The sequence below is a fragment of the Cavia porcellus genome, unplaced genomic scaffold, assembly GCF_034190915.1.
Source record: "Cavia porcellus strain 051 isolate PalLab524CR breed Dunkin Hartley unplaced genomic scaffold, mCavPor4.1 scaffold_11, whole genome shotgun sequence".
Classification (NCBI taxonomy): Eukaryota; Metazoa; Chordata; class Mammalia; order Rodentia; family Caviidae; genus Cavia; species Cavia porcellus.
In genome coordinates this window covers 28,802,216-28,819,936 of record NW_026947494.1, presented here as the reverse complement: position 1 = coordinate 28,819,936, position 17,721 = coordinate 28,802,216, and the positions used below count along the sequence as shown (strand labels likewise).

The window sequence follows — 17,721 nt, the reverse complement described above, 5'->3', positions numbered from 1 at the left end:
AAAAAAAAAAGGTGAACATGGAGAAGCACTGGAAGGTCCCATGAACCTTTGCAGGTCCACACTTATAATCCCAGCCTACTGGAGAGTGTGTAGTAGGAGAATCATAAGTACCAGGCCAACCCAGGCAACTTGTAGTATCTAGACTGAAAGAGTTTTGCCCTAGTATAAATTACTGTACAGTTGGGGCTGGGGATTTAGCTCAGCGGCATAAGCGCCTGCCTTGCAAGCAGGCAGTTGTGAGTTCAATCCCTGGTACCGATAAAAAGGAAAAAGACAAAAAAAAATTACTGTACAGTTATGGCGGTGGTCTAATGTGGCGGAAGGCCAAAAGTGGGAACATCTACCACTTCCTGCTTCTTCTTCAGCCCTAACTGCAACTCCCCTTCCTGTTTACCCGCACAGAAAATTCCAACAGGTTCCTCACATGTCACCAATATCCGCCCCATGAGCCACTTCAATCAGAGGTCATATAACTCTCTGCCTCTCTACCTGGTCGAAAGAGACAGCCCAGCCGCCATGGGTTGTGTGCTCTTTTCCACACCCTCAACTCAATAAACCTGTTCATTTTTGTATTTGTGTTTCTCTGTTGTGCCAGAATACTCTAACATAGACTATCTCAAAATAACATATATTTTTTTCACTACTGGGGATTAAACCCAGAGCTTTTCAACTAAGCTACAACTCCTTTTTAATTTGAGATGGTGTCACAAAGTCACTAAATTGCCCAGGCCAGGCTCAACTTGCAATCTTTCTATCCCACCCTCTCAAAGTGCTGAGATCACTGGCAAGCGACATCATGCCCAACTCGAAATAAAATAAATTTTGGAAAAGGATGGAGAATATAGCATAGTTGTAAACCTTTACTTAGCCATAGGTGCAAAACCTAGTACCACAACAGCAACTGAAAAGGAGGAAGAAAGAAAGAAAGAAAGAAAGAAAGAAAGAAAGAAAGAAAGAAAGAAAGAAAGAAAGTTGCCTTACATCAGCAAACACAGCACCCCTTCTGGGATCCTGAAGGGAAAGCAAAATAACTACATTTGAGAAGGTAGCTCTGATGGTCCCCAGGGCTTTTCAGGCCTGCCTCCTCCCATCACAGTGCCTGGGACTGGTGTGAATTCTCTTGGAGGAATACTTTTCCTCTAAGCTCAGCAGCCAATTAATTAAACAGTTTCTTGACTCAGAGGCCCCACACTGCGGCCCTTCTAATAAAAAAGCCCAATTAATGACCAATGGGGCTTGAGCAAACTGAACAAGGATCTTGATTTAAAGCTGTTTATTATACTTTAAAGTAAGCCCTAAGGGGGAAAATCTCTCGTTTCATATTTCCAGAATCCCTCTAGTCTCCAAAGTAGGTTGCATACTCTCCTGTAGGTATGTAAGATGCCATAAGGTATTAAAAAAAATCAAAATGTCTGTGCTGTCTTTTTTATCCTATTCTTTTTTCTACTTTATAACTATTTATAATATTTTATAGTATATTAATACTGTTGTACACAGTTTGTAAAAAAATATATGTGTATGGAGAGTGCTTTTAGTTATGGGAGCTATGAAGAGTGCACTACTTTTAGACAAATGTTTCCCAATCTTTTCAAGTATGAAAGAGCTTTTTGTGTTTAAAAAATGTTCACATTATATCCTCTACTTTGTGATAAACATTGTTTTTATGGCACAAACTACTTAAAATTCATGACAAAAATTATCACAAATTTTATACTGGTAACACTTTGAAATGCACATGCATTTGATTAATTTTTGAGACAGAGTCTCAGTATGTAGTGTAGGCTGACCTTGACCTCACTCTTTGCAGCATAGGATGGCCTCAGAATCATGGTGATCCTCCTGCCTGAGTCTCCTGAGTGCTGGGGATACAGATGTGTACCACCAAACCTAGCATAAAACACCCTCTTTTACATCAAAACACTACTATATATCTGATGGTTTTACGGCATCTATTTGTGGCATATGCTACAGATTTATGATCTTTTTTCCTAACTCCAAGCCCTGCATTTTCAATCCCTGTGTCTGCTCCTAAATCAAGTCACTTTCTGTTGGTTGCACCCACAAGTGAAGGACACTACCCTTCTTGCACTGTGTAGCAATTGGAGGGATAAAAATCTTACATGACAACAAGGCCTGCCTTTAGGAGCCCAAGATTCAGGAGTCTACACAAGGAAGTACTGATGACAGGGCAAAGTCGGTTCAAAGAATGCTCACAAAGCACATCAGTCATTTTGCTTTGGTTTGAGTTAGGATTCTGTCTTTAATGTCCATTACATGACTTTGACCAGAAAAATTCTGCTCTGAGCTACCCAGTGTCTTTGAGGTTGCTAGCCTCAGCAGAAAGCAGTAGCTTTATCACTCGTGTTTAAGAAGTTACTCTGGCACCATAATTAAGAGAGCCGGGTCCAAAATACGGCTTTCCAGATAACAATCCTGGCTAGCTACTTACAGCTATCCATATAGCCTTGAACTAATTAATCAACTGATGCCTCAGTTTATCCACCCATAAAATGGCAGTGAAATACCTTTAAAGTACCTTTGTACTTTAAAGGAATCCTACATCATGCCCAACTCGAAATAAAATAAATTTTGGAAAAGGATGTAGGATTTGTAGGATTCTGGCAGGAATTAATTTAATGCATGAAGCAGTACCTGAACAAAATGAGTTTGAAGAAATACTCTCCATTACGATTATGTTTACTAGAGTCGATTTCCCTCATTGAGTAGTTTATTGTATCTTTTTTCCCTTCGGACATTTCCATAGTACCCCTTGCAAAATTTCTATTTAAGGGCAGCATTTTCAGACTCAGACTTATTTCAAGTAGGTATTAGGGTTTCTGCAGACCAGATTATCTGGTTTTGTCATTCTTGGTTATTGTTGTGCCTGGTGTTTTTGTTTTGTTTTTGTCCCAATTATATACAGTAGAATTATAACTTGGATGTCTTTTTCTGTATTTTGTAGTGCTTTCAACAGATCCCTGAATACTTGGAAAGTTCCCAGTAATAACAGACTAATTTATTCCTTCATTAATAAGCAAAACAGCAGGAAACTGTGTGTCCATATTACTCTACTCTCCTTTCTAAACAATTTGAAACAGCATACCACCAGTGCCAAACTGCCCTGGTGGTCTTTGCCTGCCCTCTTCTCAGACACTGTATCACTGGGCTCCACAGGATTATTTCCCCAGCAGTCAGCAAGAGTTCTAATTCTAGTATCTCTACCTCTTTCTCCATTCAAGAGTCACTGGCATAGTTTGCTTTACAAATGTCTCGCATTCTCTTAAGAACTCCATCCCATCAATTACCCATTTTTAAACCTTCAATTCTCCTAACTGGATTCTTCCTTTCAAAAAAAAATCTTACTGCATCTCCTACTCTGGTAAAAGTATCTTTGTGTGATGTTATGGTTTAGATCTAGAATGTCTTCCAAAAATCTTACGTATTCAGATATAGGACTTTTGTAAGGTGACTGGATCATGGGGGCAGAAGGTACATATTCACCAGTGAATTGATCCACTGATGAGGTCAAAGTTAAATGCACTGTTAGGAAGCAGGAAATGGCTGGAAGAGGCGTCACCAGGGTTTGCCTTCCAGTAGTATCTCCTTCCCTGGCTCCTCCCTTCTTTGCTTCCTGGCTGTCAAGAGGTAAGCAGCTTTCCTCTGTCATGCCCTCCCACAGTGATCTTTCTTTGTCCCATCTTTGGACTTAAATAGCCAATGAACCTAAAATTACATTAAAAACAAATGAATGCAAAATGATCTAAGGATCCCAAAGAAGGAACACGTGCTGAGATTAATATCTGAGACATGAGTTCGATGTTAACTTTATTAAGTTCTGATTTCTGATCTAGGCTCATTATGCCCTAAGTGTATCGGTTCCCTTTTCTTATATTCTTTGAATTTCTTAGGCCTTCAACTACCTCAGACTGATATCCAAGAGACACTTGAAAAAGTCCTATGTTAGTAGTTCATTTCTATCAAATAATAATGTGTTGATTCATATTTGTGCAAGGGATTCTTCTAGAATAAACAGGAATCTAGTTCATATTCACAGAGGGCTTCTATTTCAGAGGCAGAGGCATTTCAACAAATAGTATATGAGTATCTGAGGACAGTACAGTAAGTTCCATTGTAGAAGGGAATACAATTCACATGGGAAGATATCGTTGGTTAAAAAGCAGAGGATCTTGAGCTGGCAATGACACTTATTTTAGAAATTTGTTTGTGCCTCAATCAGTCAACAAATATTTATTGAGCTTCTACTGCAAAGTCCCTGCCCTCACAGAGCTTTCAATTAGGTTCTGGTTTCAGAAAATAGATTCCATCTTGTACTCCTACATGAGACACCTTCAAGAAACACCTCTTCTCTAAGATAAGAGACCCTATCTTTTCCTTCCAGGAACTTGAATTTAATCTTTAAAATTCAAGTCCTATTACTGGTCTGCCTTCATGATGTTCCATGTACACAGCTGCCTGCCCCTGCTCTACTGACCTGTGGCTGGAACTCTAGACAGTCTTTTGTGTTTTAGTGTCTCATTTACAAGTGAAGGATATTAAGGATATTCTCCGAGGAATATAATGAGGACTAAACAAAATTTTCTTGCCATATACTGTACTAAATATCTAATAACCATCATTATCACCATTATTATCTTTACTGTCTGTCTCTATAGACTCTACTTTCTCTTGATGAGGTATTAGCTAGGGGTGGGAAGATGCCTTCTGTTATCCCCACCCGCTAAGAGGTTCATTTCAGTATCATAGTCTGGCCCTACCAGACCCATCTGAGAAACCAAGTACCTCTCAGTGTCAGGTAGCCATAAGCCAAGTTGGCCAAAGCCTGTGCACATTTCCAGTGTTCTTCTCCAAAGATAATCCGAGAGAGGATGACACATCGTATCAGCTCTCTGTTTGCCTGGGTATTCTGTAGAGGACAAAAAGTTGTGATGACTTTAGGAAAGGAAGAAAACCTCTGACCCATCACAGGAAGGTAGGACTAATTTCCTTCATGTTTTTTTTTCTTATTATTATTCCTTCCCACTCCACAAACTATCGAGTTAAACTGACTCTATTCTACTCTTGTATCCTAAAAACAAGTTCTTATATTTATTTCCCCTTGAGTACTTAGTACTACCCTCATCTTTTACCTGACTGGGCATTTCAAACAGCAACAGGACCAAGCAAGCATCAAATTTAAGTTTAACACTAGAAGCACAAACCCTTCAAGGACAAATAGAGAGCAAACCCTGCATAGAACTAGAAGGTGGCTATCTGACTATAATCTGTTTTCTTCCACCTCACAAAGAAATACACCATATTCTTCTACATGCTTCCCTCTGCAGTGAAGGCAGGACTTCTTTAATCATGGGACTATTTTCAAATGGAGCAAAAATCTAGTAATTTTTTTGTTTGTTTTACCATTTTTTCCTTAATCAGTTGAGCTACTTTCTTCTGGGAATGAGCTAATTTCTCTTTGGGAAAACACAAACCAGTAGCCCTCTCCTCTTTCTGGACTGTAGTGTCTTCTTCACTCTCTTCAGACTCACAAGTAGGATACAGTTCACCTGTTTGCTGGTATTCTGGAGTCCTGCTTTGCTGTGACCTATGGAAATTAAAGGCACATGGACTCAGGTTGTTCAAAAAGAGAAAAGTGAAGGCTTCAGTTACGGTCTGTTATGGTTTGTGCCCTAACCCCCCTCCAAGCTTCATGCAGTCATAGAGATTTCCAAGGTGGCTAAACATAGAGTATATGATTGATCTGTAGTGTAATCCGGAATTAAGGTGCTGGGATTAAAGGTGGGTGATTGCTGGATCAGTCCACTGATTGGATTCACATCACCCTAATCTTGGTAAGCTGGATAAAATATAAGGGATAGAAAGAGCTTGTCTTGCTCTTTCTTGTTGCTTTTACTGTCTTTTGTCATTCATGAATGGTTGCCCCTCTGCCATGTGCCACTCTGCCTTGGAGCCAGCTATGGATTGAAACCCCTATAAACCATGAGATAAATAAACATTTTCCCTTTTAACTGGGTGTTAGGTATCTTGTATCAGCAAAGAGAAGAGTAACTAAGACACTCGCTCAACTGTGGACCAGGGATATTTTCTAACTTAAACTTCAAAGAATAAAGATAAGTGGTAAACTCATGTTACTCTCAAAGCCCAGCATCTAAGGCAGTAATGTGGTGATTCAAATTAAAGGTTTGGTGAACATGTCCCCTGTAGCAGAGTCACAGCTCTGCTGCTTACTAAGCACAAAACCCTAAAAGCTTACTCCTTAATGTACTTCTCTGTATATTATAATGTAAACACCTACCTGACAAAGTTAGAGGATTGAATAACACAATACTGATAAATCACTTAGTATAGTAGTTGGTATTTAGAAAGCATTCTTCAAATGTCAATTACTACTATTATCATTAGCTTCATGACTTTTGTTTCTTCATCTACACAATACGTGTATTAATTGGGAGATCTCGAAGATCCTAAAAGTCTTATTCAAATCAGGAAAGAACAAATATAGCAAAATAAGAGAACTAACATTTTGCAGTTGTATATCACAAGTCCTCTTTAGTAAATTTTAAAAGCTTTAACATGTCATGGTAAATTAACTAAAGAAGATGTGGATCCCACAGTGAGTTGAATACAGTCAGAAAAGAAATGATCTTCTCAGTTGTGTTAAAATAAACACAATAAGAATTGAAAATCAATCTGTCCCTTCTTTCTCTTTCTCACCTTCGCATACAACCATGCAATATAGAAGAGCTCTGAATGTAACACTAATCCTTATAGTGAAGAAATTAGTCATAAAGTCAAAAGAATTAGTAATGTTACACAACCAAGAACTAACCATATCCAAATATTATCAGAAAAATCAATGAAGTCACCCAGAAGAAAAAGAATTCTGATACTTTAAGAACAAAATTAATCACAAATATGTCTTCCAAAAGACTCATCTTTGTATTCAAAGTAAGATTACAAAGTTTAGCTACCACAAAGTTTTTAAAATAATATTTACCTTGCTTTTCTACTGATTATATAAGTAATGAATGTTTATAATTTTTAATTTTAAAAGGAAATTTAGAAAACTATGACAGGAAGTCAAATATTGAGTGTGATCTTTTGTGACACATTTTTAAAAGGACTCACTAGCATCCATCCAGGTGGCCATTATAAATATCTAGTCCAGAGACACAAAGGCATTTCAGGTCATGTTGACAAGGAAGCAACATTTCTTCAAATGTGAACTGTATTTTTTCTTTTATCTAGTACTAGGGATTGACCCCAGACCCCTGTATATGCTAAGGAAGTGTCCTAATCTGACCTACATCCTCATTCCAAATCCTTATTTTTAACTTCAACTGTTACATAGCACTTAACTTCATGATATTTTGTGAGGTGAAGTACAATTACTGCATGTTATCCAATAATCAGTAGCCATGTATGTCTACTAAGCACAAAAATGTGGTGAGTCAGATTGAGACAAGTACAAGATATAGAATTTTGAAGGCTTAACCATAAAGTAAGTATTTCATTAATAATTTTATATAATAATATTCTGGATATAAGATAAACAGCACTAAAATTAAATTCATCTGCTTTGTTTTACTTTTTAATATGTGGTTCACATTTATGGCTTGCATTATATAGTTCTATTTGATGAGAAAGATAAAGAGTAATGGTTCTCAGCTAAGAATGGTTTTACTACCTGGGACCATCTGGGCAGTTTGTGGGGCTATTTTTGGTTGTCAAGACTGGGGCAGTGATACTAGCATTTAGTGAGTAGAAGCCAGGTATGCTGCTAAATAGCCTACAGTGCACAGCATGGGCCTTTACAATAGTTATTAGACCTAAAATAGTACAAAAGTGGAGATACCCTGTCTAGAAGAATGGTTAAGGGAAGAACAGACTCTGGAATCAAGCAGACTAGTTTCAGTACCACTAACTAGCTGTATGACTTTGGGCAAACCACCTAATCTTTCCTTGGTTTATATTCTTCATCTAGAAAATGTAATGTCAATAGCTCTTCACAGGATTGCTAGGGGACAGGCACATAATATGTGCTCAAATAAGTATCAAGCATTACCATGTGAAAACTTTTATTTACTCATTTTTTCTTTATTTTAAAAAACAACAATAGTCTTATTTTCTCTAAGCCATTATTAGGCTTGTTTTTCAGTTTCTTGTCTTTTTTAAAAAATAATTTTACATTTAAATTTTTTTCTTACATTAGAAAAAGAACAATTATCTTCCATCTTAGCATATAAGTTATATAATATAATAACTAATATTAAATCATACTGTAGACATGGAACTTTCTTTTGTAATGTGCTTGCTAAGTTTTTCACCCAGACCTGTTTTAAGTGAGGGGATCCAGTGTTGGGGATACCAAATAGCGAGTATGATGTCAAAGCCCTCTAGTACTTACAGGTTGAAGCAGAAGTCCCAGTCGGTGTCATTGCTAACTGTTGGGATGCGAATGGGGTTGGCTTGCATCTTTTTCCTACCAAGAATCATATATGGGATCAGCTTTGGGAGACAAGGTTTAGTCGGAGTTTGATCTGTGTATGTGCTATTAACATCAAATTGAAACTACCAAATACAGTTTACAAATAGGATATTTCAAACTCACATATGGGGATCTCCATAAAGAGCAGAAATTAGAGGCATTTGATAAATTAAAGGAATTAAAAATTCTCCCCTCATTTCAACTCCATTTTACTTCTAAATGCCTGGATTTGCGTTTAACCTTTAAAAAGTTACACCTTTCCATCTGGGTCAGCCAAACTATGCTCACCTGCTCAGAACTCCAGTATGTTTGACAGACTTGAGGGAAAGAAGAGCCAAACAGAGCAATCATATTTCGGTACTAAATGGACAGCCTTCTCCCTGGGGTCATTTCACTAATAGGAAGTTCTAGTTAAGGCGCTAGCCCAGGGGTCTATTCTGCTTGCTGCTAGGCTCAAACACATGATGGAAAATGTTTGTGAAATTCATTTCTCAAGGCCATCTCTGAGGCTTCAACTGAACCCAAATCGAACGCACAGTGACTTGTTGAGCTAATGTTCAACACCCACCTAGGTGTTTGGCTCTACAGAATGTCACTCACTCCCACGGGATCCCTGGGTTGACTCCAAACTCCGCGATCGGAAAATCATAAAGGAAGACTCACTAATTTTTCTTTCTAATCTCTACTTTCAAAACTATGGCCAGGGCAACAGGTTCTGATTGATCTCTCACACTCCTGTACCCGGTGTGTATGAGGGTCCATTAGGCCCTTTTCTCAAATACAAAGCGCTTCCTCCTTTTGGGACGGTCCGTCGCCAACCTCAGAAACCCAGCGGGCACATCAGAGCTTGCGCTTCGCACAGGCTGCCTGAGGCCCTGCCGCGCGTGCGCACAGCACCCGGTCCGCGGCTCGGGCGAGGGAACCCGGCGCCGCGCACCTAGCGGAGGCAGAGCAGCCAGGCCCCGGAACTGGGCTTCGTGTCTCCTGGAGCCCGGCCGGTCAGCTACAGCGGGGGACGTAGCGTCAAGATCCCGGCCAACCTCGTTCCGGGCACCTCAACTGTGAGAGGTGAGCGTTCTACTTTCGGAGCTTGCCGCCCGGAATACAATGGAGTTGCTATGGAAACCGAACGCAGAGGGGCGGGGTGCTGGCGCCCGTTGCCACGACGACGCGGGTCACTTCCGGTCTCCGGGAATCTGGCTGGGACCCAGGCAGCCCACGCCCCCCATGGCCAACAGAGCTCCCTGGTCTGCGCGCGTGGCCTCCGCCGCCTCAGGCTTGACCCGGACTTGCCTCTCTACTCTGAAATGTCCATTGGTGTTTGTTGCGTAGGGTCGTTCCTCACCAAGAAGATGCAGGAAGAGCGGGTAAAACCCATCAGAAGACGGGAAGGAGGGTGGAGCTCCCGGGCCTGCTGGTTTAAAGCTGTGACACTTGTTGGCGGTATTCAGCGACAACCACAGGCCGGCCAGCCAGCCCTGCACTCCCCTTGGTGCACCTCCTAAGCCCCTGGTGTTCGGCTCCCGCGAACCCCAGAGGAACAGGCTCTGATAGGATAACTGTCCGCTGTGCCGCGCCGTCTGTCGGGGTTGCCTGTCCTGGTACTGACTGGAGTTAGGCTTGTTTAGGAGAACAGAATCCAGGAAGGGAGTGAAGTACGAAATGGGCTACTAAGTTAAGTGGGCACGTTTGGCAAACACCACAAAGGCCTGAATTATTCAGCCATATATTCTTATCTGGGTGTGAACCCCTTCGTGGCGACAAACACACAGTAGTAATGCACACAGGCGCAGGGAAACTCGTGACCAATACCCAAATGAACAGCACTGGTGGTCCTAGTGCCCTTTAGGGTGTTATCATGAACCCCACAATTGATAGGTCAAGTGATAAGTCAAGATAGAGCGGATATCTCTCACTTTCAAAAAAAAGAGCAGGCTAAGTAGAGGAGGAGAATGTTTACTGGGCTCTTGAAAGATGGAATTTTTATTCGGTGTTTGTTCTTTCCAACTCTAGGGTAGAAGTTTATTTGCCATTGATCCAAGGCTGCCAAAAAAGCGTTTCTATGTCAGAAGGATTATTTAAATGAGCTTACTTAAATATCTCTTAGCTAAAACCGTGATGGTCTGTTAACTCAAGGTTTAAATCTGTACCCACAAGCTACTGAGCCAAAATTTTGTAAATATTCCACCTTGTTAGCTCTTTGCAAGAGAATTTTTAGTATGGAGCAGTGGTAAGACCAGTGAACTCATTTCCAAGATGATGTTTCTTGTTTTAACTCCAGGTGGCGTGGGACAAGTCACATGGATCTCAGGTTTGAGTATATAGTGAGTGCACTTGTACCACTTGATTTGCTAAATCTCTTTCAATTCCAGGATTCTGCAGGGATTTTTGTGACTCTGTAAGTGTCTAACATTTGTGTAAATAAAAAGAGGAAAACCTTTTTCTTTTCTAACACACTTCTTTTACCCCTTATCAAGTGGGGAATCATGACCTTGAAAAAATTTTAGTATTCTTTCTAGGAAATGACTATAATGTTCTAAGTGTATTAAAGGAAGTAGCCTTTTCTAAAACCTGTCTTTGCTGATCGCTGTGAAGTATGGTACCAGAAGAGACACTGAATTCCCTATCCTAAGGCCAATACTCTGATGCTGCCTCCTTTAAATTCGCTCTGTGTAGAAGCATGTCACTCTCATTTGTAAAATTACAAATCAAAGAGAATCTTAAGGACTCTGAGTTCCAAACCTCTGTGATACTCCCCTTGCCATCCCACAAATGTTAAGCATAGTTGTAGTATATGCATTTTAAAGTTGTTAACTAGCTCTGGAATGGAATGCCTGTAGCCTGGCTGGCAATGGTTTTACAAATGTACACTAACATTCCTTTAGTATCAAGGTAGAAGCATTAGTATTGCAAAAATCACACAAAGGAAGCATGTGTAGAGGGTACTTCTACACTGTTTCAACTCCATATCCAAATATGTTTATCTCCAAAATGTTTCAATCCAGGAACTGTGAAATGTAAGAAGGAAATCCAAATATATGTCCTCTTGTGACACATTTTTGGCCTCAAGACAGGGTTACTTCTGAACTCCTAGTGTTCTGTCCCCAAGCTCATCTTGAGATGAGGTATGTACCGGATACTGTTCTGAGCATTAAGAAAGCAGAGATCAACAAATAGACAAAAACTTGACTCTGTGACCTATTTTTCTAAGTGACAAAAAACAGGGATGCTAATAAGCATTATGGTATCACTGCTAGTTAGAAAAAGGCATGTGACTTAGATGGTAGACAACGTTTGTATGAATTTGAAAAAAAGCCTCCTCCAGTGAGACTTAGACCCCTACTGAGTACAGCTCTTGAAACTGAGGGCAAGGGTTCCCCCAAAGGCCAGGGCTCTGCCCAGGCTGGAGAAAATGGGGAGTAAACCAACAGCCTGTGTTTCAGGATTTGACTCCCTCAGCTGAGTGAACCACCTTGTATTCTACAGTGGAGTTAAGCAGGACCTCTCGACAAGATAACACTGAACAGCAATCTCAAGAGAATGAGGGAACAGCTATGCCAATATCTAGAACACTTTAGAATGTTAACAGCAAATACAGTGGCTCTGAAGCAAGGCACATTTAATGGAGTCGAGAGCCAGCAAGAGAGCAGTAAAAACAGGAATGTCACAGGAGACTGGGTAAAGTACAGATCATCAGGCCATGCAGGTCCTCATTGGGAATAAATCCACCCACCCAGTGAAATACTCAACACAGGCATTGCACAGCTGCAGGTAAGGAGGGACTGTTCTCACCACTGAGCCGATAGCACTCAACACAGGGGAAAAATGTGTTCAATAACATTTGCTTTATTTTTAAACTTATATTTAGTACGTTTGTCACACATAAAGGTCACGTTCACCATAATGGATTTGTAGCTGCACATATCTTAATTCTCTTCCCTGCCATTCCTTTCTCCTCCTCCAACCCTTCCTCGTTTCCTTCCCTCCATTTACACAATCTTTGTATTTTTTCCTTTCCCTTTCTCTTGTTCCCTTTCACAATAACATTTGTTAAACTGAATCATCTTTGGGATTAGTAGATTCTGGCCTCTCAGTGTTTGTGATCAGTTTCCGATTGTTGCTGTAATAATTCACCACAAACTTGTTGACTTGAAAAATGATTATATGATAATACAATTCTGTAAACCAGAGTCTAAAATGGCTATCATTTGACCAAAGACAAGAAGTCAGCAACAATGATTCTTTGGTTTTTGTTTTGTTTTGTACCAGGAATTGAACCCAGGCTTCACGCTTGCCGGGCAGGTGCTACACCACTGAGCTACATTCTGGGTAAGAGTGGTTCTTTGTAGAGGCCCCACGGAAATTATTCAGATACCTTTTCCAGTGTCTGGAGCCCAGTTTCATTCCTTAACATGATTTCTTCCTCTATCTTGTAAGCCCCCAGTACAGCATCTTCAAATCTCTTTAATTCATTCTCCTACAGCTACTTTAAAGGACCCTTCATTTCACATTAGGCACACCTGGGTTAATATAAGATACTCTTAAAATCCCACAAATTCTCCATTGTCATGTAACATATTCAGAGCTTAAAGGGGATTACAAAAATGCACATCTTTGGAGGTCGGGGAACTTTATTCTGTCTACCAGAGTGTGTTTTTTAACCTGAATTAAATGCATAGCTTTATATGCTTCAGGAGATAGCACCATGGAAGCCCTTACTACCTCTCTTCTAGAAATTTAGCAGTGTCCTCCTTTTTTCTCTTCTATACAGTCACCATTTTATAGTCTAGTATGTCTAGTCAGTGCTTGGATATACCATTTTAAGGTCCAACTTAAAATATATGTTCAGGAATGCCTCTTTCTTCCTGCTTGCCATGTGTTGGGGCTAAATTCTTAACCTTTCCATGTGCTGGAACCCACATGGTTCCCTCAGCCATCTTCTATTGTCTGTTTATGGAGAAAGTTGAATTCTATTGACTCTTTCTTTTTTCCAGAACACCACACACACACATGCCACTAGACTGTTCTCTGCCCTGAGCTAGTGAACAGATACTGTGACTTTGCAAATGTCCTGTTCCTCTTTTATGGGGAGGTACTGGTAATTGAACTCATGACCTTGCACTTGAGGCATATGTGCCTCTGAGCTATATCCCTGTTCTGTCCTGTTACTTTGATCTGCTGCATTTTCCAGCTCGATCTTTGCCTTGCATTCTGCCTCTCAATTTGGCTCAAAAACATGACCTCCATCTTTTTTGTTTTTGTCAATACCCAACATTTCAGTTGTGTTACATTTCAAAAGGCCAAGCTTCAATATGTTCTGGGAGTGTTTTCCCACACACATATCATGTGTTTATCTTAAGATGGGAGCTTTAATTATTAAAGATTTTAAAGCCTATCTATAAGAAGTATAAGGAGTAGAACAAATTAATGTCTGTTATTCAATCAGTAAGAAATGTCCATTCTTTCTCACTTAGTGTGATGATATGTACATTATTCTACTCTTTAATCTGCATTATCATAGAAGCTTATGTAAAAGTGGACAGTTTGAAGACTATCACATGTGCAGACATTTATACACTGAGTCACTGTATCATTTTTGTGGTTGTAAAAGACTGGAAGCAAAATATACGCCCATTAATGAGGAACTAGTTAAATAAAATACAGCATTATGAAATGTACCTATCAGTTAAAAAATGAGATATGTATGCCGAGAGAACAATCTCTGAGATGTTTAAAAGGGAAGACATGTCTTCATAGAATGTCTCAGATCATGCTAAAAAATGAATAGCTTCTGGAAAGGTAAACTAAGGATGTAGAATAAGAGATTATTTTTTATATATTTCACTTGTCCGATGTTATGGCTGGAATATAATCACTAAGGAAATGCAAGTTTCTTTTTGATTTACAAGAGATTTCTTCTATATAAAAAGGGCAGGTTTGGATTTGTTTAGGTTTTTTGCCCAACAGAGTACCCTTATAAAATTGTCTGAGTTATTAGGTTGGCCCTAGTTGAAATAAATTCTCATTCTAAGATGTATGTAATTAATAATTAAAAATAGAAATAGCCTCATACACTATTTAGATTATTGATTTGTACTGGTGTGGGAGGAGGAAAGCATTAAAGGTTCAATTAAGTAAACACTGAACATCACAAGCACATTTTGTTTGAAATCAAGTTCCAGTGTATACTATAAAGCAGCAATAAGTTAAAGTAGAGGTGGTAGAATCCTTTGTGATTGGAGGGAACATGTTACTGTGTTTTATGTTAATGCTAATTACTTAAACAGTTACACTTCATCAACATTTGGTATTTTATTTATGATTTTAACTTGTAAGAATTCATCTTTCAAGACTCTTCAGAAATGAATTATCCTCATTAATGGGATAACAGAATGTATTGGCAGTTTTTTAAAACCATGTTTTACTTTAAAAAAAAAAAAGGAAAGGAAGAAAACAAGAAGGCAAAAAATCCAATGGAAGTTTCCAAACATAAAAAACTACAGACCAGATGAAAGGCAATGTTCAATTAAAGGACAGTGATATAACTATCCAAAATGGCCTGGAACTTGGGGAAAAACTCAAGGTGAATCCAAATATTGGGAGACAGAATGATGTGAGACTTCGTGGGATACAGCATAGATAACTCCCACAATATGAGCATCATGCAGCAAACAAAACCCATCACACTGAAATGCTACTGAACTGATCTTGAGAAACCACAGATATGCTTCTACATTACCAAAAATCAACACCAGAGATGCAAAATGAAACATGTTTATTTTCCGCAATAATTTCTGTAAATTACAAAGACAAAATGCTAAACGATAGCATATACCTTTTCAATATTTAACCAGAATACTTGTAATAAATATGCATCCTGAAACAAGATAAAAGGCTACACTTTGTCAGGCATCCTACAAAATGTCTCAAGTTTTAGACTCTGCAGCATTTCTGTGTGGGTGCACAAGGATGGTTGTTTTGAATTTTCTTAAGTGCTATGACAAAAAGTCCTTTCACATTTCTTTGGAGCATTTTTGACATTGCTTAGCTATAATTAAAAAACTTAAGAAACAACATCAAGCTTTAAAGCCATTTTTGTTTTGCTGTCATTGGTCCTCATCCAATACAGATCAATTTATCATCCAGTTCAGCCAAGTACCCTCTTGAGCCCAGGCATCCCTGGGGTATATGGGCCCTGTCAGAGCAGGCATCTACTTTTAGTTTTATACTATAAGTACTATATTTTATTTGTCTCCCTCAAGATCAATATGATAAAAGAAGCTGCAAGCAAGTTAGAAACATTTTTAACCCGAAAGTAAAGGGAACGAGAACATTTTCCTGCGTTTTGCTATGCACCATGTTACCATATCAAGACTTTTAATTTCAAAGTTAAAAACTGAATGGTATAAGCAGTCCTTCCAAAGATAATTTATGGGTGCTTTTTCAGTTGGGCAATTTGAAAATATTCAACATGTAAGAAGAGTATTTACTGTATTTAGAAATGTACTATAGTTCTGAACACTGTAGCATAAAGTCCTAGGGGTCTAAGTGGCAGCTTATATGAAGACTCAAATACATAACTACCTTTTCTATAGCTGAAAACTTTGAGGACAAAGTTCTATTTTTAAGAAGTCTTAAGCATGGTTACCTAAAAATATTTTGTTAATATAATCTAATGCAATTTTACTATTTAGGGGTTTAGATATGAAAATGTTTTTAAGAGCCAATAAAAATACTATAGAGAAAAAACACTTTTAAAAAATCGAGGTTAAGAATTCTGAGGCATTTCTTTTGGCTGTAAACATATAGTTTACTGTCCCTTGTTGAAACACAAATATTTGGATTTCCTGAGTTTCATGGATAATAGCAGGAGCCAAGTTTGCATAGAAAATTGGTAATATGGTAATGACTGATTTAACAAACTTTTAAGGACAGTTTGATTTTGTTTTTAAACTTCATAGTTTAGTTAATAGTACTTATCAAACTGAGGTTGATAAGCAGGGTGATGAGATACATAAGGCAGCTGGGCAGAAACTATGAGAGCTTTTAAATTCATAGGCTGTCATGATGAAGGGTCATAGGCATGCACTTCATAACTAGTGCCTTACTAATTTAGTTAGAAATTAAATCATATTTTGGGATTTGAAAACAGGCAAAAAAAAAAAAAAAAAAAAAAAAAAAAAAAAAAAAAAGCTCTCCTATACTGAATGGCACAGGTAAAGGGCAGAATCAAAGCAGCATTCACTGCATGTAGGCCTCTGCAGATCACTTGGTAGTGATAAATCCAGCAGCTGTCCAGGTACCAAGCAGGGTGGCCAGCTGCCAACACCAGGAGCAGACTCTTAAATGTAGCTAATCCCAGCTGTAGAATATGAAAGGATGACTGGGACTTCACCTTTGCTGGTCTGAAGTCTCTAAGCAGTTTTGTGGAGGACAGCGTTTTCCTGGGGCTTGTCCCCAGAAACTTTGGAAAGGGAAGAAGTTATGCTAGTCACAGTGCATACCACAAACAAGAACAATGGCAGTGGTCGCCACCAGCTCCAGATCTAACACAAAGGTGAACAGGAGGCAGTGTCTTGCCAAGGAATCCACTTTACTTCTTCAGGGACTGGTTTTTACACATGGTAAGGATTTGTTTCAGTACTTTCTGGACATCTTCATCCATCTGGCCCTAGGAAATTCACACAAAAGACCATGATTAGAACATCAGTTAGGCCATGCCAGTATTCTCCCCTGGGGAATGAGATGACTGGTTTTAAGAGAAATGTCACATACATCAATTCTCAAATTTCCATGGGGAACTGAGTCAAACAGGGGCCTCTGCTGTTATCTGTCTGGAGGATGAGGAAGATGGATCTACCAAAGACTTTAGCAAAGGAAATCTGGAGTCTTAGTTGTAAATATGAACCCAGTTAGTCAAAGCATCACATGGATAAGATAGTGCTGAGTGCTCAAAGAATATAGGGATGCCTGGAAAATAAAGCTGGGATATTCTTGATGGAGGAAGGAACCATATCTTCCTTCATTTCTCAAATGATGAATCTGCTGCTAGCCAACAGAGCAACGAGCGTTTTTACACAAAATCTGAAGCAAAGCAAATGACATTTTTAAAGTTTGCCAATCAAAAGTATTCTTCTACTACAATGGTGAGAGTTTGGGTAATACTTGCTGCTTTATTTCTTTAGAATGCCCAGATATTTCACTGGGTGTTATAG

General features: G+C 39.1%; 2 protein-coding genes and 1 long non-coding RNA gene across 8 annotated transcripts in view; 1 reads left to right on the top strand and 2 right to left on the bottom strand.

The window, feature by feature from the left end:
• Positions 1 to 8,818, bottom strand: part of Ttc23l (tetratricopeptide repeat domain 23 like) — a 32,085-nt gene extending 23,267 nt beyond the window's left edge. The window contains exons 1-4 of the mRNA XM_063258053.1: positions 8,795 to 8,818; positions 8,426 to 8,500; positions 5,419 to 5,602; positions 4,801 to 4,924 (exon numbers count right to left, since the gene is read on the bottom strand). Coding sequence (XP_063114123.1) covers positions 4,801 to 4,924; positions 5,419 to 5,602; positions 8,426 to 8,493 — 376 coding nt within the window. The 5' untranslated portion in view covers positions 8,494 to 8,500; positions 8,795 to 8,818. The remainder of the gene's footprint in view (positions 1 to 4,800; positions 4,925 to 5,418; positions 5,603 to 8,425; positions 8,501 to 8,794) is intronic.
• A 601-nt stretch (positions 8,819 to 9,419) lies between these two features.
• Positions 9,420 to 16,471, top strand: LOC134478071 (uncharacterized). The gene is made up of 2 exons (XR_010050431.1): positions 9,420 to 9,574; positions 12,776 to 16,471. It is a non-coding gene; the product is annotated as an uncharacterized LOC134478071 (long non-coding RNA).
• The window catches only part of Rai14 (retinoic acid induced 14), a 139,051-nt gene continuing 136,594 nt past the window's right edge, over positions 15,265 to 17,721 (bottom strand). For all 6 annotated transcript variants that reach the window (XM_063258051.1, XM_063258048.1, XM_063258050.1 and 3 more), the window contains one exon: positions 15,265 to 17,177. In XM_063258051.1, the coding sequence (XP_063114121.1) occupies positions 17,100 to 17,177 (78 nt within the window). In that variant the 3' untranslated portion in view covers positions 15,265 to 17,099. The remainder of the gene's footprint in view (positions 17,178 to 17,721) is intronic.